Consider the following 25982-nt stretch of genomic DNA (forward strand, 5'->3'; position numbering starts at 1 on the left):
TAATTGCTAATAAACATTGCAAAAAAGAAAAGAAAACAAGAATGCAAATACAATTCCAACAGGTAGAAAATACAAATACTCGTACAAAGATAGAAGAAAACTAGACATGATCTCGTTGCGAGCAACGAGGAGGTCTTCCGTGCGATCTTTTGAAGGTTATATGACCTTGACTTTGACATTTGACCCTTTATCTCCTTATCGGGGCAACAAAAAAAATTATGGTTGAATTTTGTTAGGAACATCATTCTTAGCATTTTATTTAATATTGATTTTCATACTTTTTAAAATATTTGTTCTGTTTGAGGTATGTTATCAACGTTTTGTACTTCTGGCCCCTTAGAACCCATTAAAAATCCCTTAATACGGAACACATGATAAAATATTTATAATATATTGTTAAATAAATGTGAGATGAACATTATTGCTTCCTAAACATATTACAAAATAATTTTCAGTAAATTGCTATGGAAGAAAGACTTTAGAGCCCTTTTGGTCCCTAAATTGAAGGGCCAGCCCCTTTTTCTTGGCATCATACAAAAGTTCTTTTGATATTAAACATATTTTGTTCAACAAGTGTTTAGAAATTCTTTGCCGTTTTTGAGCTATCTGGGATATGACGTTTTAGGGGCCGACCCCTAATCTCCTTATCGGGGCCAGATAACAAATTTTTTATGATTGAATATTGTTTAAAACATTATTCTAAGCATCTTTTGTTCTATATTGCTTTTCAAAATATTTGTCCTTTTTGAGATATATTCGATCAAAGTTTTGGACTTCTGGCCCCTTGAAACCCCTAATTACGTAACGCATTATAAAAATTTTATAATGTATAGTTTTATTAGTGAAAGATGAACATGTTTGCTTCTTAAACATATTACAAAATATTTCTCAGTAAAGTGCTATAGAAGAAAGACTTTAGAGCCTTTTTGGCCCCTAAATTGAAGGCCCAGCCCCATTTTCTTGGCATCATACGAAAGTTCTTTTGATATTAAACATATTTTGTTCAACAAGTGTTTAGAAATTCTTTGCCGTTTTTGAGCTATCTGGGATATGACGTTTTAGGGGCCGACCCCTAATCTCCTTATTGGGGCCAGATAACAAATCTTTTATGATTGAATATTGTTTAAAACATTATTCTTAGTATCTTTTACTCTATATTGCTTTTCAAAATATTTGTCCTTTTTGAGATATATTCGATCGAAGTTTTGGACTTCTGGCCCCTTGAAACCCCTAATTACGTAACGCATAATAACATTTTTATAATGTATAGTTTTATTAGTGAAAGATGAACATTTTTGCTTCTTAAACATATTACAAAATATTTCTCAGTAAAGTGCTATGGAAAAAAGACTTTAGAGCCCTTTTAGCCCTTAATTTGAGGGACCAGCCCCTTTTTCTTGTTATCAAACGAAAGCTCTTGTAAATATTAATTTTATTTGCTCTACATGTTATGGTAAAATATTTTCAGGAAAGGAGATAAAGAACGAAAACACTTAAAAATTACGTTGTTTTTTAAACTCGATTTTCGGGTCCAGGCGAGCTTCAACGCCTTTGAAGTCAGACAACCATAAATGCCTATAAACACATCTACAATCTTTTGTCTACAATCCCTGAAAATTTAAATTCAATATCTTTTTTCGTTTAGGAGGAGATAGCCGGACAAAATGACCCTCTAAAAATCACTAAAACGTCGATATCTCCCGAACGGAAATGACGTCATTAAAATAAAAAAAATATATATAAGGTTTTTATCAATATCTACAAGATCTGAAATTTTCACGAAAATCGGTCGAGTCGTTTTCAAGAAATCGCTTGTACAAAAAAGCGTAAGAAAAAAAAAATAAAAGGGAAAAAGAAACAAAGCAATAACAATAAGGTCTTCCGTTGGAAACGGAAGACCTTAATAACTTAATACCTCAATGATATCAATAGAAAAATGTTTAGCATACCAATGACATTGATAAGAATGCTTAACATTCTACATATAAATGAATCACTTACCAAAATGACAAGTACATTAAAACGGAGATACTGACCAAAACTATTTACAGAGGAAATATCAATTATTATCAAAAATCATTATCAACAATACTTACGCTGGATTGTTTAGAAAGTAAACAACTAATAATTTAAGTAGCAAATATTTGAATAGAGCATTTTATCTTCAGGTGAAAAATTATATTTCATATTAGACTGTGAAATTACGCATGCTGAACATTGGCAGTTTATATTATTCTTAGGTCACTTGCATCTGATCATATCGTATTCTTACATGTACATCTGATATTGCAAATTGCACTACTGACATAATGTCTTATGAATGAAAAAGGAATACATATGATCAATAAACAAAATAAGAAGGAGCGAATGACATGTGCCAAGAAAAAAAATGCTTGGCAACATGCATCAGTCTTATTTTTAAACTGTTAAGACAGGTCTAGCAACACATAGAACTACCAATTACTATATAAGGAAAACAAAAGTTATCAATATTTTAAACCTGTTTTTAGAAATTTGCTAGTTTTGCAATAGTTCAAACTAAAAAAACAAACACCAGCTGCGACAATCACTCAGAATTGAAAAAGACGTATAAATTTGACGGCAGTTGTTGATAAGAGTAACACAGAACGAAAATATTTGATAGTATTAGCATTACACAATATTTTATAAGCATTCAATGAACAGGTTTCTACATCAGTTTTGGACAGGTAAAAAATTTATGCAGGTTGAATTGCAAATACAGAGAAAGTTAACAATGTCAACATTGATTATTATTCGTGACGTTTTTATAATTACAAGTCTCACGGGGTATATATTAAGACCTTCCATGTTATCAAATCAAACGTTTTCGCAGGATGGCTGATGTAAGGCTGAATCTATTGGTGGTTACTCTGTGCTTTGTAGGGCTCTGCAGCGTTGGTGCAGGGTAGGATTTTTTTCAATAATACCCAAACACATCTCTCTTTGGTCATTATTCATTTATTTTCCTGTCGGGGAAAATCTATTAAAAATAATAAAACTATTATTTTTAGTTTTAAGTTTGTCATTTCTTCCTGCGTTCGATGGTGTCTGTAATAATCTTTTACTACTTTAGCACATGCAATGTCCACAGTGGAATCCAGCACTATACGTGCACCAAATATTCCCAAGTGAAATACAGCCAAGCTTACCAATGCGGATTCTGGCATTGGAATCGATGCTACAGAACAAAGTATATATCGATACTTAATGGTAAATTTCTGTTATAATTGGTGAATCTAAAACAAAATACAAAAAAAAATATTTTCTTTAAAAACCTTCGTTTTCTACAGGTACTCACATACAGCACATCAGTCCACTTGTACAAGAAAATGTAAAGGTACATGTAACATTCCTTCCTTTCTTTGTGTTAGTCCATAATGTTCTCTCTCCCCTTCCTTCTCTCTCTTTCTCTCTCTCTTTTACACAGTTTTACAATTGACATCCAGTCAATGGTGCCTGGACGTCATGGCAAGCTTGGGGAGGATGGTCGACTTGTGACAAGACCTGTGGGGATGGGCAAAGAATCCGGTACAGTGTACGACAGTGTAGTAACCCAACGCCTAAAAATGGTGGCGAATACTGCAACGGAACTAACGTGCAAAAGGAGACAGAAGAGTGTTTGTTAAAGGTTTGCATTGGTAAGTAAAATGTTTACAATGATGTTTATTAATAAATTTTTTCAGTTCTTATATGTAACCATTTTAATCGTTTTTAAGCTTATATTGATTTTCATCCGTAATTTTTTTTTAAATTTTCATGGCATTCTATTGTAATAATAGATAACAGAGCTTTTCGATTTGTACATACCAGTGTATACTGATTTCACATACCAGTGATTTTAACTGTGTAATACACCTTTAATAAGGCTAAACGCGCTCACATAACTAATAACACGTTAAATAGTATTAATTTAACATGTATCAAAAGAGTGGGTCAGATATGCTGAAAGTGTACATGTGTGTTTTTTTCAAGCCTTAACATTAGCATGTAGGGTTTGGTTGATGGAGGGTTTTTCCATTCATAAACAGAATATCATATTAATATATTAACATGGAATTATGACTTTAGTGTGTAAATACCAACGTTCTCTCCTTGCAATCAGTTGATGGCGGTTGGAGTGAGTTTGGTCCTTGGAGTAAGTTCTCACAGTGTGCCAAAACGTGCGGAGGGGGAGCAAAAACTAGATACAGATACAGAAAATGCAACAACCCCAAACCGCAAAATGGTGGGCGCTTCTGTCCGGGAGATTCAATCCACTCAGAAACAGCTCCCTGCAACACCAATTCGTGTGAAGGTATGCCATATTTTTTAATCCACCTATCAATAAGTAGATAATATCGAAAGCTCGCGATTTAAATGTACGCTTAGCTGAATGGGTTGTATTCACACACAATTTTTCGAAGAAAGTCATTTTGGGCTTTAAAGTATGATTAAATATTTTACTTTACTGCCTTTCTTGCCATGCATCATTTGCTTGTGTTTATACTCAATGATTTATACAAAATATGGAACTACTTTTGTTTGTGAAAAAGGGTTTTTGAACGTATACGTATTTTCCTTTTATTGTATATATTTACCTTGCATGATTCATGCACTCTGAATCAAAATCATGTCCAGCTATGTACATCTCTTAAAGTGGTCAATCTCATGCTGTTTATATTAATTAAACCACCATAATTTTCACAGATTACGGTTTGAATTATCCTAACCAAATAGCAGATACTGGAAACAACTCCGAGAATACAACCAATGACACACCTCCGGAAGTAAATGGGTTTGATAACTCGTCTATGGAGGGAAAAAATAGTTCCGATTATCTTCATGATGGAATTCAATCACCCATTAAATCTGTAAAGGACTTTTCCATTAATGGTACGGCAACACCAAATCATAACAAAGTCGCCACTACAGCAAGTTCGTCTATAACGACATCCCAAAATAAGACATGAAACCTTATTAACACGCAATCATGTATCATCTGCACAAAATACCGAATAAAAAAGTGCATAGTAGCATGGTCACCTTTTTTTTTTTTTTTTTTTTTTTAATTATGCTTGATTATTTCATAACTAATTTCCAATATCGTATTTATATACAAGAAGCGATCACCACATTTATTAAACATTTGATTTTTTTCTTGCAACTGAAAACCTGGTTTAAACCATTAGTCATAAATAAGATAACAAAAAGATTTGTTTCTGAATTATAATATTTATCATTTTAGGCATTGCTTCAATTTCTGATCTTGTAATTTAAAATTGTCAGATAAAAGTACAACGTATGAAGATAATTGATAAATATAATGTGCATCTTTAAAGTTTACAAAACTTCAAGTGTAATATGTAGAAGAAAACAGCTTCATGTGCATGTATATAAAGGGTTACAAAACATATTGCTGGAATGATATGGCCAGTGTAAACAACTTAAACATGTTTTCAAAGATACGTAAACTTAGTGTGTATAATAATTAAGATTAGCTCAAACGATTTTTTTTTCATCCTCTGTGCAGAGATTTGCAAGCAGTTTGATTACAAGGTAAAACGCATTTTAAATGAACCAGAGTTTTGATACCGGTATAGCTCAGTTAGCAAAATACAACCGCTGCGGTAATTTGTTATCGCTTTTAAAACAAAGCAACAGTGAATGACACAGATTAACGGTGGAGGGAACATATGTAAACGGTTTTAATAAATTATATAGATTACACGTATATAGAGTCTGTTGCTTGTTAATTTTTTCTTGTAAAATATGAAAAAACATATTACGTTGGGAAATAATTGCACTCTTGTATACTCTCTAAAAATTACCATAACATGCGCATGCATTCCTGATTAAAGCTGCTTGTTCCAATTTTTTTTGGCTAATTCAGTATGACATTATTTACCTTACACACCAATGGTCTTATATCAGTTAAAAGCGTTCATTTATTTACACCAGCAGCATCAGTCTTTTTCAAAACAATAAATATTTGACGTGAATTAAAAAAATAGATATATGGGAACAGAAACTATCTTAACAACCAACAAAGCTGAAACGTCATGAGTCTGGAAACAAAAAGTAACCGTTTGATATAATTTGGTTCCCGATTGCATTTAGTTTGTGGTGATTGTAAACAAAACAATATTTAGCTAGATTATGCATACAGGTATGGTTTTGATTTGCCAATTTTTTTTGTTTTTTCGAGAACTTATTTACTTAATTCTAAGCTAATGCCAAAGTCGGAATGAAATCATATCCGCCTCGACTTTGTGAGTAAATCTTTATCATAATTTGACACTTGGAGCGTTAGCCTTTTATGTAAAGTTTTACAGTGCTAGTGGAATTCAATTTGTTAATATTCAAGAAATTATTGTTAATATATGACACTAAGTTTTCTATGTTGTTTTCATATACTATTTTCATAATTCATTGCAGTGTCAAATTTGTTGATACACTCTGCATAAATTGATAATAATGCGGAAGTTTCAATTGTACCACTAACGAAGCATAAAATGCCTCCTTTTTATCGTCAATCCATCGTCAATTACCAGTAATCCAAAACGAACCTGAATATTTGAAAGCAACTTTGTTATATCCATACATGTATAAACTCCAGTGATACATCAATGAACTCAAAAGTACACAATGATTACCTTGATCTACAAGTGGCTTTTTTCTGTCGTTGTTTACTTTATAAATAACTGGCTAGATTAACACAACCCCGTATATTTTGAAGTTCACATTAATCAATGCTTAATTACTTTAAAACGCAATACAAAATCCCCGTTGACATTACGTTTTGTAGCCGTGTTTTGAAACTTAACAAGCTAGAGGGGACTCACCTAGTTTGATAAAGGATGATAAATCCGTCAAGTAAATTTAAATCAATAAGTGCTAATAAACACTGGAAAAACGAAAACAAGAATTCAATACAAATACAAGGTAGAAAATACAAATACTCACACAAAGATAGAAGAAAATAACTTAATACCTCAATGCTATAAAAAAAAATGTTTAATTTAGCATACCAATGACACTGATAAGAATGCTTAACATTCCACATATAAATGAATCACTTACCAAAATGACAAGTACATTAAAACAGAGATACTGACCAAAACTATTTACAGAGGAAATATCAATTATTATCAAAATTCATTTTCAACAATACTTACGCTGGATTGTTTAGAAAGTAAACAACTAATAATTTAAGTAGCAAGTATTTGAATAGAGCATTTTATCTTCAGGTGAAAAATTATATTTCATATTAGACTGTGAAATTACGCTGAATATTAGCAGTTTATATTATTCTTAGTTCACTTGCGTCTGATCATATCGTATGCAATACAATATTGCAAATTGTACTACCGGCATAATGTCTTATGAATGAAAAAGATATACATATGATCAATAAACAAAACAAGCATTATAAGAGTATTGCATAAGCAGTACACGTCTCCTACCGGTTTGTGGAAATTGTGAAAACAATGCACTGAATTGCAGAATATCGAACCCGAACATTAAAAAATTGGAATATAAAAAATTAATTTTCTCGAAAATATGTCAACCAGACGCTAGAAAATTGTAAATTTGATCTGTAGTTTGACATTTTGAAGCTGTTCAGCAAATTTCATATTATTCCTCAAACGCATCAAGAAAAAAAGTGTGGAAAACTGAAGTGGGACAGACAGACGGCCGGCCGGACGGACGGACAGACAGACAGACGGACAGACGGACGCAGAGGAAAGCTATAGTCCCCTCCGGTGAAAACCGGTAGGGGACTAATAAGAAGGAGTGATTATTTAGAATGACCTGTGCAAACTAAAAATTGCTTGGCAACACGCATCAGTCTTATTTGTAAACTGTTAAGACAGGTCTAGCAACAGATAGAACTACCAATTACTATATAAGGGGAAAAAGGTTATCGATATTTTAAACCTGTTTTTAGAAATTTGCTAGTTTTGCAATATTTCAAACTAAAAAAACAAACACCAGCTGCGACAATCACTCAGAATTGAAAAAGACTCGTAAATTTGACGGCAGTCACTGATAAGAGGAACACAGAACGAAAATGTTTGATACACAATATTTAATCAGCATTTCAACGAACAGGTTTCTACATCAATTTTTGACAGATAAAAAATTTATGCAGGTTGAATTGCAAATACAGAGAAAGTGAACAATGTTTAAGCCTGACTGTGATGTGCATGGGATTAATAATCGTGACGTTTTTATAATTACAAATCAAAGTCTCACCGGATATATATTAAGACCTTCCATGTTTTCAAATTAAGCGTTTTCGCACGATGGCTGATGTAAGGCTGAATCTATTGGTGGTTGCTCTGTGCTTTGTAGAGCTCTACAGCGTTGATGCAAGGTATGTTTTATATCCAAACATCTCCCGTTGGTTATTTTTCAAGTTCTGTTCATCTCGGTGAAAATCTATTTATAATAATGATAATAACAACCAGACACGATTTCGTTGCGAGCAACGAGCAGGTCTTCCGGCTGAGTTTTAGAAGGAAATATGACATCATCGAATTTGATTGTCGACAGCAAAACATTGTTGTGGAAAAAAGGAGTGAAGTACTACTGCTTAATTGTATCGCTGTTTATAAGTTCTCTGACATTGGTTTTTTAAATACTTGTATTTCTTCCAATTAAGATTGAAAAGATTAAAGTTGTTTACCTCTGGTCCCTAAAAACCCTAATTGGGTAACGCAAGAGAAAATCATTATATTGTTACGATATATAAACGTATTATACCTAATTTAGCTTTAATAACCTTTGAAAAAATGGCTCTCATTCAAGGGCTATAAATAAATTATATTTGAGCTCTTTGATCCCCTAATTTAAGGGGCCAGCCCCTTTTTCTTGATATCAAATGAAAGGACATTTAATTCTTAACACATTTTGTCAACAAGTGTTTAGAAATGCATTTCCGTTCTAAAGATATATGAGAAAGATGGTTTTAGGGGCCGATCCCTTATCTCCTTATAGGGGCTGTTTGACAAAATTTTGAAGGTTGCATATTGCTAAGAACATTATTTTGAACAACTGTTCTTCTGTACTGCATTTTAAATTTTTTTTCTTGTCTGATATATGGGTGATCAAAATTTTGGACTTTTGGCCCCTAAAAACTCCTAATTACAAAACACATCATAAAATCATAACATTGGTTGAATAGATAACTGTAAGATAAACACATATGCTTCTATAACCTTTCACAAAATATCTCTCAGTAAAGAGTTATAGATAAAAGATTTTAGAGCCATTTGGTCCCCTCATTTGAGGGGCCAGCCCCTTTTTCTTGATATCAAATGAAAGGTCATTTATTTGTAAACAAATTTTCTTCAGCACGTGTTTAAAAATTTGTTACCGTTCTGGAGATATATGAGAAAGAAGGTTAAGGGGCCGATCCCTTATCTGCCTATAGGGGCCGTTTGACAAAATTTTGAAGATTGCATTTTGTTGAGAACATCATTTTAAACAATTTTTCTTCTGTACTGCATTACAAAAAAGATTTCCTTTCTGAGATATGGGTGATCAAAATTTTGGACTTTTGGCCCCTAAAAACCCTTAATTACGTAACACATGATAAAATCATTATGTAACTTGGATACGTAACTGCAAGATAAACATGTTTGCTTCTATAACATTTCACAAAAATCTCTCAGTAAAGGGCTACAGATTGAAGACTTAAGAGCCCTTTGGTCCCCTTATTTGAGGGGCCAGCCCCTTTTTCCTGATATCAAATGAAAGGTCATTTATTTCTAAACAAATTTTGTTCAACAAGTGTTTAAAAATTCGTTACCGTTCTGGAGATACATGAGAAAGAAGGTTTTAGGGGCCAATCCCTTATCTCCTTATAGGAGCCGTTTGACAAAAATTAAAAGGTTACATTTTGTTAAAGCTGCTTGGTCCGATTTTTTTGTAATTACAGTATCAAAATATTCTTCATACAAATCATTTATCTTAGAAAGTTATGGACTTTCTCCTATTTAAACCAGCAGAATCAGTCTTCTTTCAAAGTTAGAAATATTCAAAGTAAATAAAAATAATTTCTCTTTGGGCAAACGAAAAAACAAACCAAAATGCATCACGGGAATGTTTAGAAAAGGAAACCGCTTGGTTTCGTCCCCCGAATGATTGGGGTTATTCAATCCGCATGCTATGCATCGATTGTAAAGAAAACAGACTTTAGAAATATTAGCGAACAAAACGTACACATGTTTATTTGTAATTTGTCTGATCATTTCGACCTTTATTTAAAGCGATGTCAAATTCGTAATACAACTATACCCGTCTCGTCGTCAGGGGTGAAATTTAACATGAGGCGAAATAACGAGGTACCTTTTAATGACGTTTGTTTTGTTAGCAAATTTTGGACGTATTTTTCTTCATTGAAATTTGGCATATTTGACGGGTAAAACTACTGCAATGTCTATTATTATACATATACTAAGCATAGCCATCGTTTAAAAGTGTGCATAAAATTTGATATAAAATCGGACCAGGCAGCTTTAAGAACATCATTTTGATCAACTTTTCTTCTATACTGCATTACAAAATATTTTTCCTTTCTGAGATATGGGTGATCAAGTTTTGGACTTTTGGCCCCTAAAAACCCTTAATTACGTAACACATGATAAAATCATTACATAGCTTGGATACATAACTGCAAGATAAACATATTTATTTCTATAACCTTTCACAAAATATCTCTCAGTAAAGAGTTATAGATAAACGAATTTAGAGCCCTTTTGTCCCCTTATTTGAGGGGCCAGCCCCTTTTTCTTGATATCAAATGAAAGGTCCTGTAAATATAAACATTTTTTACATTACATGTCTTCACAAAATATTTTTCAGAAAAGAAATAAACAAAGAAAACCAGAAAAAAATACGACATTTTTTAAAACTAAATTTTCGGGTCAGGCGAGCTTCGGCGCCTTTCAAGCCAGATCAAACTGAAAATAAAATTGCAAATCTACAATCTTTTATCTACTATCCCTGAAAGTTTGAACTCAATATCTTTTATAGTTTAGGAGAAGTTAGAGTAACAAGCCACCTCTCTAAAAATCGTTAAAACGTCAAGATCTCAAAAACGGAAGTGACGTCATCAATATTATAAAAAACCTATAAGGTTTGGATCATTATCTATCAGATCTGAAAGTTTCATGAAAATCGGTCGAGCCGTTTCTGAGAAATCGCGTGCACAAAATTTGTAAGAAAAAAAAATAATAACTAGAGATATATGAGAAAGAAGGTTTTAGGGGCCGATCCCTTATCTATTTATAGGGGCCGTTTGACGAAATGTTGAAGGTTGTATATTGTTAAGAACATCATTTTAAACAATTTTTCTTCTGTACTGCATTACAAAATATTTTTCCTTTCTGAGATATAGGTGATCAAAATTTGGGTTTTTTGGTCCCTAAAAACCCCTAATTACAAAACACATGACAAAACCATTACATTGCTTGGATACAAAACTGTAGGATAAACACATTTGCTTCTATAGCATTTCACAAAATATCCCTCAATAAAGGGTTATAGATAAAACACTTTAGAGCCTTTGATCCCCTAATTAAAGGGGCCAGCCCCTTTTTCTTGATTTCAAATGAAATGTTATTTAATTCTAAACAATTATGTTCAACAAGTGTTTAGAAATTCAATTCGTTACCGTTCTGGAGATATATGACAAAGAAGATTTTAGGGGCCGATCCTTTGCCTCCTTATAGGGGTCGTTTAACGAAATTTTGAAGGTTACATATTGTTACATGTAGGAACATCATTTTAAACAACTTTTCTTCTGTTCTGCATTACAAAATATTTTTCCTTTCTGAGATATAGATGATCAAAATTTTGGACTTTCGGCCCCTAAAAACCCTTAATTACGTAACACATGATAAAATCATTACATTGCTTGAATACATAACTGTAAGATAAACACATTTGCTTCTATAACATTTCACAAAATATCTCTCAGTAAAGGGCTACAGATTAAAGATTTCAGAGCCCTTTGGTCCCCTATATTGAGGATTCAGCCCCTTTTTCTTGATATCAAATAAAAGGTTATTTAATTATGAACACATTTTGTTCAACAAGTGTTTAGAAATTCGTTGCCGTTCTGGAGATATATGAGAAAGAAGGTTTTAGGGGCCGGTCCATTATCTCCCTCCTTTTAGGGGCCGTTTAACGAAATTTTGACGGTTGCATTTTGTTGAGAACATCATTTTAAACAACTTTTCTTCCGTACTGCATTACAAAATATTATTCCTTTCAGAGATATGGGTGATCAAAATTTTGGACTTTTGGCCCCTAAAAACCCTCAATTACGTAACACATGATAAAATCATTACATTGCTTGAATACATAACTGTAAGATAAACACATTTGCTTCTATAACATTTCACAAAATATCTCTCAGTAAAGGGCTACAGATTAGACTTTTGAGCCCTTTGGTTCCCTAATTTGAGGGGCCAGCCCCTTTTTCTTGATATCAAATAAAAGGTCATTTAATTATGAACACATTTTGTTCAACAAGTGTTTAGAAATTCGTTACCGTTTTGGAGATATATGAGAAAGTAGGTTTTAGAGGCCGCTCCCTTATCTTCATTTAGGGGCCGTTTACCGAAATTTTGTCGGTTGCATATTGTTAAGAACATCATTTTGAACAGCTTTTCGTCTGTACTGCATTACAAAATGTTTTCCTTTCTGAGATATGGGTGATCGAAATTTTGGACTTTTGGCCCCTAAAAACCCTTAAGTACGTAATACATAACAACATCAATACATTGCCTTGATACATAACTGTGAGATAAACATATTTGCTTCTATAACATTTCACAAAATATCTCTCAGTAAAGAGCTACAGATTAAAGACTTTAGAGCCTTTTTTTCCCCTTATTTGAGGGGCCAGCCCCTTTTTCTTGATTTTAAACAAAAGGTCCTGTAAATAGAAACTTTTTTTACATTACATGTCTTAACAAAATATTTTTCAGAAAAAAAATAATCAAAGAAAACAAGAAAAAATTACGACGTTTTTTCCATCTCAATTTTCGGGTCCAGGCGAGCTTCGGCGCCTTTCAAGCCAGATCAAAATGAAAATAAAATTACAAATCTACAATCTTTCGTCTACTATCCCTGAAAGTTTGAACTCAATATCTTTTATAGTTTAGGAGAACATAGAGGGACAAGCCACCCTTATGAAAATCGCTAAAACGTCAATTTCTCAAAAACGTAAGTGACGTCATCAATATTATAAAAAACCTATAAGGTTTAGATCATTATCTATTAGATCTGAAAGTTTCATGAAAGTCGGTCGAGCCAGTTCTGAGAAATCGCGTGCACAAAATTTGTAAGAAAAAAAAGAAAAATAATAATAATAACTAGAGCAAAGCTCGTTGCAAAGCAACGAGTGGGTCTTCCGTTAATGTCGAAGGTAAAGCTTGAAGTTCCTGTAAGAAGCAGAGCTCTTAAACCAATAACAAGAGTAACTAAAATAAAAAGATGAAAAAAATCGAATATTCCTGGTACGACTTGACAAAATACGAATGATTTTAAGTACGACTTAACAAAAACCTTTCCGATTTTAAGAACGACTGAACAAAAAAAATCCGAATGTGTTCAGGTACGACTTAACAATTATTTTTGGTACGAGTTAATTTTACTTTCAACATTACGCTATTTTTCAAACCAAAGACGCGGAATCAAAATTTCCGGAAAAATCAATTTTTAAACCCCGATATCTCTGTAATGCATCGTCCGATTTTCAAACGGATTTCAGTTTTGTATTCAGCAAGACCAACTCTACAAACCTCATAAACATTAGAAATTAAAACGAAAAATTCGAAAATTCGAAAATTTTAAAACACTTCCGGTTTGGACCGGAAGTGACGGAAACTAAATTCCAGCCTTATGTCCAAATAAAAACGATCAATGCTTCAACACAGAAAATTCCAAGTCTCTATCTTAAAGCGTTTTTGAAAAACGCCCTGGACAAAATCACTTTTTTAAAATTTAAAAATTGACGTAACGTAAAAACGGAAGTGACGTTGTAGTTAAAAATTTAACATCATTGAGGGACGATGATGCTACATAATCCCTGAAAGTTTCATGTAAATCCGTTGAAAACTTTTTGAGATATTAAGCTTTAAAAAAGTCAGAAAAATAAAGAAAAAGAATAATAATAATAACTAGAGCAAAGCTCGTTGCAAAGCAACGAGTGGGTCTTCCGTTAATGTCGAAAGTAAAGCTTGAACTTCCTGTAAGAAGCAGAGCTCTTAAACCAATAACAAGAGTAACAAAAATTAAAAAAAATGAAAAAAATCGAATTATTCCTGGTACGACTTGACAAAATACGAATGATTTTAAGTTCGACTTAACAAAAACCTTTCCGATTTTAAGAACGACTGAACAAATAAAATCCGAATGTGTTCAGGTACGACTTAGCAATTATTTTTGGTACGAGTTAAATTTACTTTGAACATTACACTATTTTTTAAACCCAGGACGCGGAATCAAAATTTCCGGACATGCCTGCTTTTCCGTTATTAGAATATTTTTTTTTAAAATCAGAATACAACGTATATTCGGACGAAAGATTTAACAGAGAATATGACAAAATGTTTGAAAAACATGAACTGTTTTCATTAAAATTTGTGATATACAAAATGTACAGAATTTGCTAAACATTATGCATACCTTGTTTCTTCGATTGCGAAAAACCATGGTTATAATCTTTTCAATAATAATCGTTGTTCAGTTTTTTTTAGCTAAATCTTATTGTACAGTCTCAGCTTTGAAATATTAAAAAATACTACGTTTTTAATTTCGTATTTAGCTAGATATGTTGTACAAATATTTCTTATTTATTTGGAAAATCTACATTGACTTTTTCTTTAATATTGGTTATAAAACCGCTGTTTTACAGAGTCCATTAAATATATTACATTAATCAAAACCGCATTTTTAGGACATATTGATTTATAGACTGTGTTTTTTCAAAGCGTCTTGTTTGAATTGGTTGTACCTTATTTGAATAATAACAAATGGTAATTTCTAGTATATAAACATTCACGAAACTTGAGCTTAATATTGCTGTACTGGCTACCATCAATGAAGAGGCAACTTGTTGCTAATGCACATCTTTATTCAGTCATTGAAAAACTAGTATGATGATTTGTGACAATGGCATGATGGGACAACACGTTATGTGACTAGATGTGATTAACTGGAAAAACAAAGAAAAGTTTTGATGCTATGAATAAACAAACAAAACACACTCAACATATGGCAAATATCACTCTAGTAAATATATATGCCCCGTGTTCTTGAAATGAATACTTTCACTTATGCTCTAGCAAATTAGCAAATATAACGAAACTCGTACTACTAGCAAATTACACAATTCAAAATGAATGACTATATATGTACGCCTATGGTAGAGTGCACAAAACATTGCATGCAAACAATGAAACCTTAAATTCCGATATATCATATAATAAAAACATGCTATGATACTTTAGCTTTAAATTTATATACACATTCTAGATATATCCCTTGTGCCAACATTCGAACATGTTATTTAAAATGCATCTTCACAGTTGAACACTTTTGTTTACACATTTATACCTATCGTTTATACATAACTTTTTGCACAACACTATACACAAGCAGATTCATGTAAAACTTACCAACTTAGAAGTTTTATCTCGTAGAAACAAACATAGTAAACATTGTAAATCTAAATGGTATTGAGCACAGGAACTAGAGAGAATCTAAACTGCTCGTGTCCCGCGAAAAATCCTAATAACAAAACAGAATCCATAATTCCGGAATATTCTAAAATTCAAACTCAATCCGGAAAGATGTATATAATGTTAATGCTATAACAATTGCCTTGACAAAAATTGAAAATTGTCCAAATTTGACAAGAATCTTAAGAATATGGTAAAAGTTTGTAAAATCGTGTTTTTATCAAAGTATTCTACTGTAATCATGCCAACTCATGCCAGTATGGATTTTCAAAGAAATAGAAATACACCCTCATGATAACTATAAAAGGTAGAAAATCTTTTTGTGTGCGCTTCAATTGAATCAGAGATATAAACATGGTCTAAAGTTGTTCCACCCTCTGTTGTGAAAAAATTCACTATCTGCTTAAACCCGTTGTGCTCCATAAAAGTTTGTATAGGGCCAGAAAACTTTGTATCTTCGTTGAAATCTCCTACGAAAATGCACATTTCGCATTGTAATCTTACGGTGTCTATTAAAGATTTCAGAGATTGTAAAAATATGGTAACGTTCAATGTAGGTGGCCGATAAACATTCACTATGGCTATGTTTTTTTTCAACAACTTGACAGCAATGCCTTCAATGTTTTCGATTGAATGATGAATTATCTGACTCTCATTGTTTTCTTTGATATAGAAAGCGACCCCACCTCCTTTTGAATTACGTAATGACCTCGTGTGTTCATCGTTGTTGCTATAAGCTTCTATTCTTGCAAGATGGCGAAATTGAAACCCATTCAAATGTAGATGAGCAGTTTCTTGATCAGATCTTAACCATGTTTCAGTTAAACAAACAATGTCCGCATGTGTGAATCTCCTGTCACATTTCATGTGGCAAAAGTTTTTATTCAGGCTTTGAATGTTATGAAGTACAACTATGGTGCTGTTGGAGTGAACTTCAAATGGTCTGTCAAGTTCCAGTTTTTTCATGTCTTTCATGGCTGATTTCACATCTGGATCAGCGTACAACTTTTTGGCTAACTTTGCTCTGTCGTTTGTTTCTATGAATAATCCATCTTTTGAAGTTACTCTCGTTAATGCAACATAGGCTTGGCCAGGAGCAAATGTTTTGTCAAGGTTGACAACAACTTTTTCAACAGTCATCCCTTGAACCTTGTGAGCTGTACAGGCCCATGATAGCTTTAATGGAAACTGCTGTCTAACAATAGCATTTGATTTCCTTACAAGAATTTCTTCTTGAATTCTTTCAATCAATACCATGTTTCCATTTTTAGTTCGCTTTCCCGTTTTTATACCGACGTTTTGACTGTCAAATATAACAGCTATAGCTGTAACGTTTGTTTTTTCTGCATCTCCGTATTGAAAGTGGGAAATGTATCCCATAACTCCATTGACTAAACCATCTTTGACATCGCAATTTCTCGTCAACATGACACGAGCATTAACTGCGAAGAGTAACGAGCTTGATAAACTGTCAGTTTTGGTTATACACGGTTTATCTCTAAGGCAGAGTTTTCCTGAGGTTTTATCTTTTTGATAATCTTTTGCATCAATCTGTTTGAAATCTTTGCATTTCTTTTCTAGCATATTCAAATTGTAATTGTTTACCTCATCGTTAGTGGAGTATACGTGAAGAACATCTTCCGGACCATCTCTGATACAATCATTCACTGTGTCAAGTGTTTCATTTGCTAAAGGATCTTCTAAGGTTCTTGTGCGCAGCAAATTCAAAGCTCTTGCAAATGGAACATCATTGCGTTGACGCATAATTTCAGTCAATTCAACTTCTTGAAATAAATCTTGCCAATGGTCAATTGGATATGATGCATTGTCTTTATATAGTCTCTCATCTTTTCTTTGTTTTACTGGTGGTAGTTGGAAGAAATCACCGACTGCAAGCACACTAACGCCTCCAAATGGGTCTTTGCATTTTTTGATTTGCACTAGTCTTTCATGGATGTAGTATAAAAGTCTTTTGTACACCATCGATACTTCATCTATTACAAGAATTTGCAAGTCTGAGAGCTTCATTCTGATTTCACTTAAAGTTTGTTCTTTTAATGGTTCATATGGCAGTGGCAAGAACTTTGTCAAAGAAAAAACACTGTGAATTGTACTGCCACCAATGTTAAATGCAGCTGTGCCGGTAAAAGCTGTCAGCAACACTGATAAAGCCTCTGGTGACGACAATCTTTTAGAGAAAAGGCGTGATGCTTCGAAATTGATAGCTTTCACAATTTGGCTTTTTCCTGTTCCTGCACCTCCTGTTAAAAATATATGGAACGGAGCTGGGTTTTCATTTACTATTTTTCTGACACACCAGTCTCGCACAAAGTAGAACACGTTTTGTTGGATTTGATTCAAGTTTTGTACAATATTCAACATTTCTTCATTAGAGACGCAAAGTTGTTGTACTTGATACAACACATCAGCTTTGTTGAAATCACTGTCAATATCTGGTATATTTTCTACAAGATCTTCGGGGGTTTTCTGTGTTGACTTCATCATGGCACATTCATTTCTATTTTTTTCTGTCTCGGGGCATAGATTTGCCCATGCATCTTCCGGTTCTCCTATGTTTTCATACAACTCTTGAGCTTCATCTATAACACTTTCATTCTGAGCAAAGCGAGCATGATTTGTTTCCACAATTATTTTTACTGCTGTTACAGATCTCGAGCCATGTAACTTCACAAATCCTTTTTCATAAAATGTTTCGTACAAATCAAAAGTTTCCGGTTTTAATTGTGTTTCATGCCGATAGGGAAGAAACAGCTGTAGTCGAGATTGATAAAATTTTTCAGATGTTTTTTCAGCGCTAAATCTTGGATACCTAACAACTGCCTGTTTTGTTCTCGTTCTCTTTTGAACATATCCCTTAGAATTTTGAAGTTCAAAGACATTTTCATTAACCCCTTTTGGAACTTGGGATTTGGCAAGGACGCGATAATCAGAGCAGAACTCGGCTAGACACATGTTGTTAAATATCTTGTTGTCTGGTCGGTTTTCGTACCTTTCGACAATGTTTGTCATGAAAATTTCGTCATCCTCGTCATTTTCGTCGTGTAAATCATCGTTAGCATCCTTTTGTTTTCGCTTCATTTGTGAAAGGGGTTTTGTCATTCGAGTAGGGTTTTCTCCAACTGGTATGAAGATCACTTTCCTTGAAGCTTCTTTCATTCTTAGATTGCAAACTCTGTAGACGGCTTCTTGCGCAGTAACTTCTCTGTGCGTCAAATATGCAGATCCTATTTTTTTTAATGTTTGTTTGGCATCCAGATTTCCTTCTTGGGCTTCAACGTTTGTTTGTTTTAATAACATTCCCATTTCCCTTTCAGATTTAGAGATGTACGAGACGATGTATACGATGCAACTAAAAGGATCCAAAACATATTGTATATCCATATTTGCATCCCAACATTTAAGAAGACATGGGTTGTACTGATTTGTCCACAATTCATTTGGATGCCTTTTGAGGACAACTGTCAATTTTTCTGACAAAACATTCATTGCATTTTGGTATGTGTCTTGATTCAGAGAAAGATCCTCGAATATATCTTCTGTTGTCTCATACCCATCACAATCAGTTTGAATCTTATTCCAAACACTCAATAAAATTTCTTTTGCTTGAGACTTGGTAAGATTTGAAGTAGAATTACGTTGGTGCACATCTTGAATTTCTGCAGTTTCATCTTCATCGTCATCATCATGCTTTTCTGTTATGAATGTACGCTGTGAGGGAGGTCTCGGGAAGTTAAATCTACATTCTTTTCCATTTTTCTTGCACGACTTTGAGTGCTTCTTACTGTGTTGTTGAACATCCAGTACAATTTTTCTTAGTTCAGAGTCTTCATTTTCAGTTGGCACAGCACATGTCACGTATCTGTCGATAAATTCTGTCACAGCTTCCTTACCATCAACATCTATTTTTGGTGCGTTTTCCACCCAAAATAAACAATGCATGTGTGGCGAACCTCTTTGTTGAAATTCAACTCTTTGAAAGAAATCGGCTATTTTCCCAATAGGTTCTGACGGTGAATGAATAACATCCCGCTGAAAGATACGAAATCTATGTTCAAACATTCTTGCCACTGTAACGGGATTGCTCCGCAAAATTTCATTTTTTTCTGTCCAGTCTAACAAATCCGGATTTCTTTCATCATTGAGTTGTTTGAGTAAAGAACTGATGGCATCATTCCATCTATATTCTGCTGAAGAAAACGAGCAAAACCATGTTGGAATTCCAAGCTGTCTAAGCATAGCAAATAGATCTTTCTGAGTTGCTGACCAGTATGCTGGTGTACCTCTTATCGGTTGCATAAATCTAATTGCTTCATCGTTCCTCAACAGTTTTGACAGAGTTTCTGGATTTCTAAGCATATCTGAATTGATAACGCTCCCCTTTTCATTTTTGGTGACCGTCTTCCGAACAGAAATCTGCGTTTTTTCAATTACTTGATTTAGTTCTGACATATACTGACTAAAGAAGATGTAGTTTGTATCTTTTGCAAATCTGTTATCTGCATTCATCAGCCTGTTATTGAAATATCGAGCAAGTGTCAATCTTTTATCTCTTTGTTGATCAAATGAGAATTGTCCTGATGGAAAATGGCAAGGGAATGTCTTTGCTTCGTTTCCTTGTTCTTGAAGCATCCGTACTGGATTATTTCCTTCTGCAGGGGCAATATTGAAGACATCATCAAAATAATGGTCCAAAACTTCTTGTGCAATATCTACAGGTTGGAGACAGCTGTCTACAGCTATTTGTATCTGTTCGGAATCTTCATTCGGTGTTTCTCCTTGAACTTGTTCAGTATCTTCATTTGATGTTTGAATTTCATCTCGTTCAGAATTTTCATTTGAAGTTTGAACTTCATCTTGTTCAGAACCTTCTACATTTTCATTACTCTCAATGTCTCTATTGATAGAGATTCCAGCATACCATTTGTTGTTTTGTTTTAAGTAGTCTAGTGCAGTGAGAACATGAGTTGGGTTTATGAATTGATATTCATAATAACTTTTGTAGCTCAGTTTCCTCTTTAATTTTACTCGAAGCAAAAGGTTTTCATCCTCTTTTAGAGGTAAACATGTTGCTTTCTTCAAATTAGATGGTACACAAACAACAGGACCATGAATATTCTTCTGCCCACCCTTTGGAAGAGCCATGACTTTCATGAAAGGTATATGTAACGAAATCAAATGCTGTTCCAAATTGTTTAAGCGAGAAAGTTCCTCAGGGACTGGCTCAAGGAACATGTTATTAGCTGATGCTTCTGGAGGGATTTCACCACTCATTATCTTTCGGTGACATGTATAACATATCCACATTGATGAGTTCGCACAATTTTCTGAGCACGACGTTTTACATTGATGCAAAAACGTATCTTTGATACAAGCACCAGCCACTCCTCTCGATTTTTCACTCTTGGAATACACGTCTCTATTGCACATTTGTACTTGATTTTGGAACAACAATCGATGACAACAACAGCATGCAAAATCTGGACCCCGAGCAGTATTTTTTTTGAACAGATTTATAACTTCTTCAAAGTTTTCAAGTTTGATTTTTTTGTTCAACCTACTTTGCTTGGACTTTTGTATCTTCTTTTTCTGAATACCTGGACTAGAGTGATAATAACGCTTGCTGTTTTCTAGGGACTTCGATCTGAAAGTTTCATCCGTTTCGTATTTCAATGAACTACTGCGAAGGAGTTTTTCTCTGAATTTTTCATCGCATCTATATTTCTGAATACTCGCTTTTTTAACCCTCTCTTTGTGAGCATCATCCAAACGATACTTATTGATACTTCTTTGTTTCACATTTTCTTTGTGTTTTTCATTCAATTCATACTTTTTTGAGCTTCTCATTTTCATTTGTTGTCTATGTTTATCATCGGTATTGTATTTCTGAGTACTTCTAGTTTTGACGTTTTGTCTATGTTCGTCATCAGTTTTGTACTTCAGCCTACTTTTTGTTTTGACATTCTGCCTATGAACACTGTCAATTTTGTACTTTTGCTTGCTCTTCTCCACACAGGTCGATCTATATACACTATCTTTCTTGTACTTTAAAACCGCCTTTTGCTTAATTTTCTCTCTGTATGTCGGATCAGTTCGATAGTTAGAGTTTGCTTTGTTCAATACCTTTTTTCTGTGATCAGGGTCATTGTATTGTGCTCGACTTTTGTTCTTACTCATGAGCCTAGCTTTGTCCCGAAATGTCTGATCATTCTGATATTTTGTTTTATTGCTTTCTTTTAATGAGATTCTGAATTTTTCATTCTCTTTGTATTTCAGTGAGGCTTTCCAAAGCTTTTGATTTTTGAAGTCTAAATTTTCGTTGTACTTTTTTCGATACATTTCCCTTTTGTATTGATTTTTTTTATTTCCTTTTTCAATTCTTGATTTTCGACAACTTTTATCTACGTACATGGAGTCAAGTTTGCTTTCGCTTATAACATCAACCATTAACTCACCAACATCAAGGACAACTTCATAATGGTTTTGATTTTGGTGGTTTAAATATAAACCATTTCGTTTTGTTCTAAGAGATGCACAGACATTTTGTCCTGAGAACTTGAGCCAATTGCCATTTGAAAATGTGAAAATATCGACCGATAGCATATGAGCTAATGCAAAAATTTCGATTTCCGTTGCCCAATTCCCTTCTTTCTCCATTGAAGACACGTGGTTTTTGACTGACGCTTCATTAGATCTCAAAAATGATTGAAATTTGTTTTCATTCTTTAGAATGTGATTGCATATTGCGCTGCGAACAACATGATGGTGATTTTCTGTACTCGTTAGACAATATGAGACTGCTCTGAAAAAACAGTTTCCATCTCCAGTGATAGGTATGGTTAAATTAGGGATTCCTAATTCTTTATTTGGTGTTTCAACTGAGGTAACTTCTATCTGAGCATATTGTATTCCTAGCTCAATGCAGAACTCTTCCTTTAAAGCATTTGATAGGGGACAAAATCGAAATCGGTTTTCTTCATTACGAATAAATACAATTGCATCATCATCACTATCACCATCGCAATCTGTTGTATTCTCACATTCATTTTCACCACTTTGCTCTGTAGAAGTACAACAAACTTTCTTTTCTTCTTCCAACTTTTTTGCACGGCATATTGCCCCCGTTATATTGCATTCAACAATGCTCGAAAACCCCATGGAAATGGCAAGCTTCTGAATATGTTCTAATAATTGCTCTACATTTTGGAACAAAAGTCTTGTACTTTTCCCACTACAACTAAATAAGCCTTGTGGTGATCTTGAATGGGAGTCAAATGTAAAATAAAATCCATTTGTTTTTCCAATAAGAAATGTATTTTCCCCAAAGCACACAAAACACCCATTTGATTCTAGCAAAGCAATTTGTAACGCCTCATATAGATGGTATGCATTGAAGTCAGCATAGCATGGTTCATGACCCGACAAATTTATAATACTTGCTAACGTTGAATTCGTTGTGAATTCAAATGCCCTGTTGAAACACTCAAAGTACTGGGGTAATTCATCTACCAATAAATATCTACTATGCATCGAAGAACTTCTCTGCAAAAATGTGTACAACTCATCACCTGTTGCTAGTATCTTGTTCATATCCTGTGTAGTCCAAAGTTTGCTGCTTTTAAATTGTTCAAAAGCTAGACCAGCTAAACTGTTTGCAACACATTGAGTACCTGCATTGTCACCAAACATGGGATGTGCCTGATGGAATGAACCTTGAACAGATGTCTGAAAATTTGTGTCATTTACATTACAGTCAATTTCCTGCATTTGAGTACATTCACTATTTTGAACAAAGTATCTCTGATGATTGTCAACATTCTCATATACAGTTTCATGTGCATGTCTCATAACGTTTTCATTCATGTAACTATTTTCAGCTATGTCAATCTCATTCTCATTCAAAATTTCATCTGCATGTTTTAGTTCCTTTTTTTCCATGTCACAAGACAAGTTTACATTGACCAAGTCAGTACTATTTTTACGTTCAGAAGCCGTTTTTAACACTGTCTTTATTTCCTCATCTTTTGATATACTGCTAGACCCTCTTAGCACAGAAGAGTCCAGCTGCGCCTGACCTGCTGGGCAAGGCTTAAAGCCTTCATCATGCCCAGGTACCCTCGTTGGAGTACAAACCCACGCTGGGGAGTCAGTGGACGGTGCCTTTGTCACGTTTTTGACAAACAGACGACTTCCCCGAGGAGATGGCAACCTCGGGGCAGGTGGATGCATTTTCACTCGAGGCGAGGCCTGCATCCTGGCCAGGGGTTTTTCCTCTTTAGGTGGAAACCCCATCAAACCAAACCCTGGAAGATTACCAGGGGGAGCTGACACAGCTCCGTCCATTGACCAGCAAGGGACAACAGACTCTGTGGTCTCATTTGGTGGTGTGACGGCAGAGGAGCAAGCATTCTGTTGTCTTTTCAGTCTCTTTCTCAGCTTGTCTTTCTGGCGACTACGCTTATCATCAATCCTTGCTCTCTTTGGCATCTAAAATTATATTTAAAAAAAATCAAAATTTCTATTATTGTCTCCCCTTATGAGATGATTGGAAAATGGAATAAATTTAATTAAAGCTAGAGCAATTACCATAAGAGAATATCTCAACATTTGGGATTGCCATTTGTTTCATATTGAAATACAGTTAAACCTCATTATCTTGACCTAGATAGGATTGGTTAATATCTTCGAGATATCTGAGTATTCGAGATATTAAGGGTAAAATACTTAAAGTTTAAGTGTTTGGGACTAAAACATCACTTCGAAATATCCATTGTATTGGAGATATTGGTGTTCGAGATACCGAAGTTCGACTTAATGCCTTGTACGTAATGTCCACAGGTTTTTGCTTTTTTCTTCTTTCTCATGTACTTAACATATAGGGCCTACATATGAATATCAATTTCAACAAGAGACATCACTTGATAATCATTAAAAACAAGATATGTGTGAGCAAATGCTCACTAGTGATAACCCCACTCTGATGTGAATATGCAAAATAAGCAAAGTTGACATTTAACAGTGGTTGTCATCCGATTTGTACTTAAATACCGATATATCCTATGATATAAACAAATGGTGTGCTAAAATTTATCTTAAACATCAACAATAAATAGTTGCTGAGAAATCTTTGATGAAAAAATACATCTCACAATATGGCATGCCTAAACAAATAGTGTGTTAAAATTTCAAACACCTGCAATAAATAATAGCCAAGATATCTTTGATAAAAATTTACACGGTAGACTAAAATTAACAGTGGTTATTTAACAGGATGTTGACGTCCAATTGCAACAAATATATATCCCACCGTATGGCATGCCTAAACAAATAGTGTATTCAAATTTCAAGCATCTGCGATAATTGCTGAGAAAAATGCGACATAAATTTTTGTTACGGATGGACAGACACAGACAGAAACAGAAGGGTATAACAGTATACCCTCTTCTCTGTTGGAGAGAGGGTATAATTATTTCATGAATTTTAACAATAACAACCTTCAAGTACAGCAACTCTCAATTTTACAAAAATATTGACAGGTACTTTATCTCAAACTGCCCCTTGCTACCTTTATATTACAGTAACATTCTCTGAAAAGTCATCTTGTCTTAAATTTAAAAAGCTTATGCTATTCTGAGAAAAAGTGTACCCCATTTTGCCTATTCCATTGATATTTAAGAAAAATATGGTTATTTATGTGAACCCACTATTTCCAATTCTACATACATATACATGATATTATCATGATAAAAGCATCACATCACTTTGAAATAACCTTACAATTTTACCCACCTCCATCTTTTGATTTTCATAAGCATTAGTTTGAACACTTAAATCTAATTAAGGTAGCTCCATACTCGTAAAATTCTCTGAGGAAAGTTGAAAAACTGAACTGATTTCGACTTAACAGACTTAAATGTCATCAATTGTTAGAAAAAATTTACATGTCATCACACTTTTTGAGATGCCACATAAACATAAACTAATAAAAGCATATTTTAGCATCAGAAAACTGTAAAAATTTTTTGTTAAAAGTAAAATCTTGTAGGCAGAAATTTGTTTTTCTTGTTTAATTTTAATATCAACGTTATCAGAAAACAAAAATTACAAAAATATTTTAAAATTAATCATTGGAATAAGAAAAACTATAGCATTTAGACATACAACTGAGAGAAAAGTCAGAAAAGGAGTTATTTCCCCTTTGCATAG

General features: G+C 33.7%; 1 protein-coding gene and 1 pseudogene across 1 annotated transcript; both read left to right on the forward strand.

Moving 5' to 3' along the window:
- The first annotated feature begins 2802 nt into the window (after positions 1-2802).
- Positions 2803-4987, forward strand: LOC128159023 (coadhesin-like). The gene is made up of 5 exons (XM_052822055.1): positions 2803-3211; positions 3312-3358; positions 3468-3659; positions 4124-4315; positions 4708-4987. Exons 1-5 carry the CDS (start codon positions 3063-3065, stop codon positions 4968-4970), a joined length of 843 nt encoding a protein of 280 aa, XP_052678015.1. The 5' UTR covers positions 2803-3062; the 3' UTR covers positions 4971-4987.
- A 3140-nt stretch (positions 4988-8127) lies between these two features.
- The window catches only part of LOC128160990 (coadhesin-like), a 133726-nt pseudogene continuing 115871 nt past the window's right edge, over positions 8128-25982 (forward strand).

Source organism: Crassostrea angulata, chromosome 8 (genome assembly GCF_025612915.1).
Source record: "Crassostrea angulata isolate pt1a10 chromosome 8, ASM2561291v2, whole genome shotgun sequence".
Classification (NCBI taxonomy): domain Eukaryota; kingdom Metazoa; phylum Mollusca; class Bivalvia; order Ostreida; family Ostreidae; genus Magallana; species Magallana angulata.

What these genes read in the sequence shown, in the direction of transcription:
- LOC128159023 (XM_052822055.1), top strand. Translation starts at nt 3,063, where the DNA reads ATGGTGTCTGTAATAATCTTTTACTACTTTAGCACATGCAATGTCCAC. An exon ending in AATCGATGCTACAGAACAAA is followed by an intron (nt 3,212 to 3,311) that starts GTATATATCGAT and finishes CGTTTTCTACAG; the next exon opens with GTACTCACATACAGCACATC. An exon ending in TTGTACAAGAAAATGTAAAG is followed by an intron (nt 3,359 to 3,467) that starts GTACATGTAACA and finishes ATTGACATCCAG; the next exon opens with TCAATGGTGCCTGGACGTCA.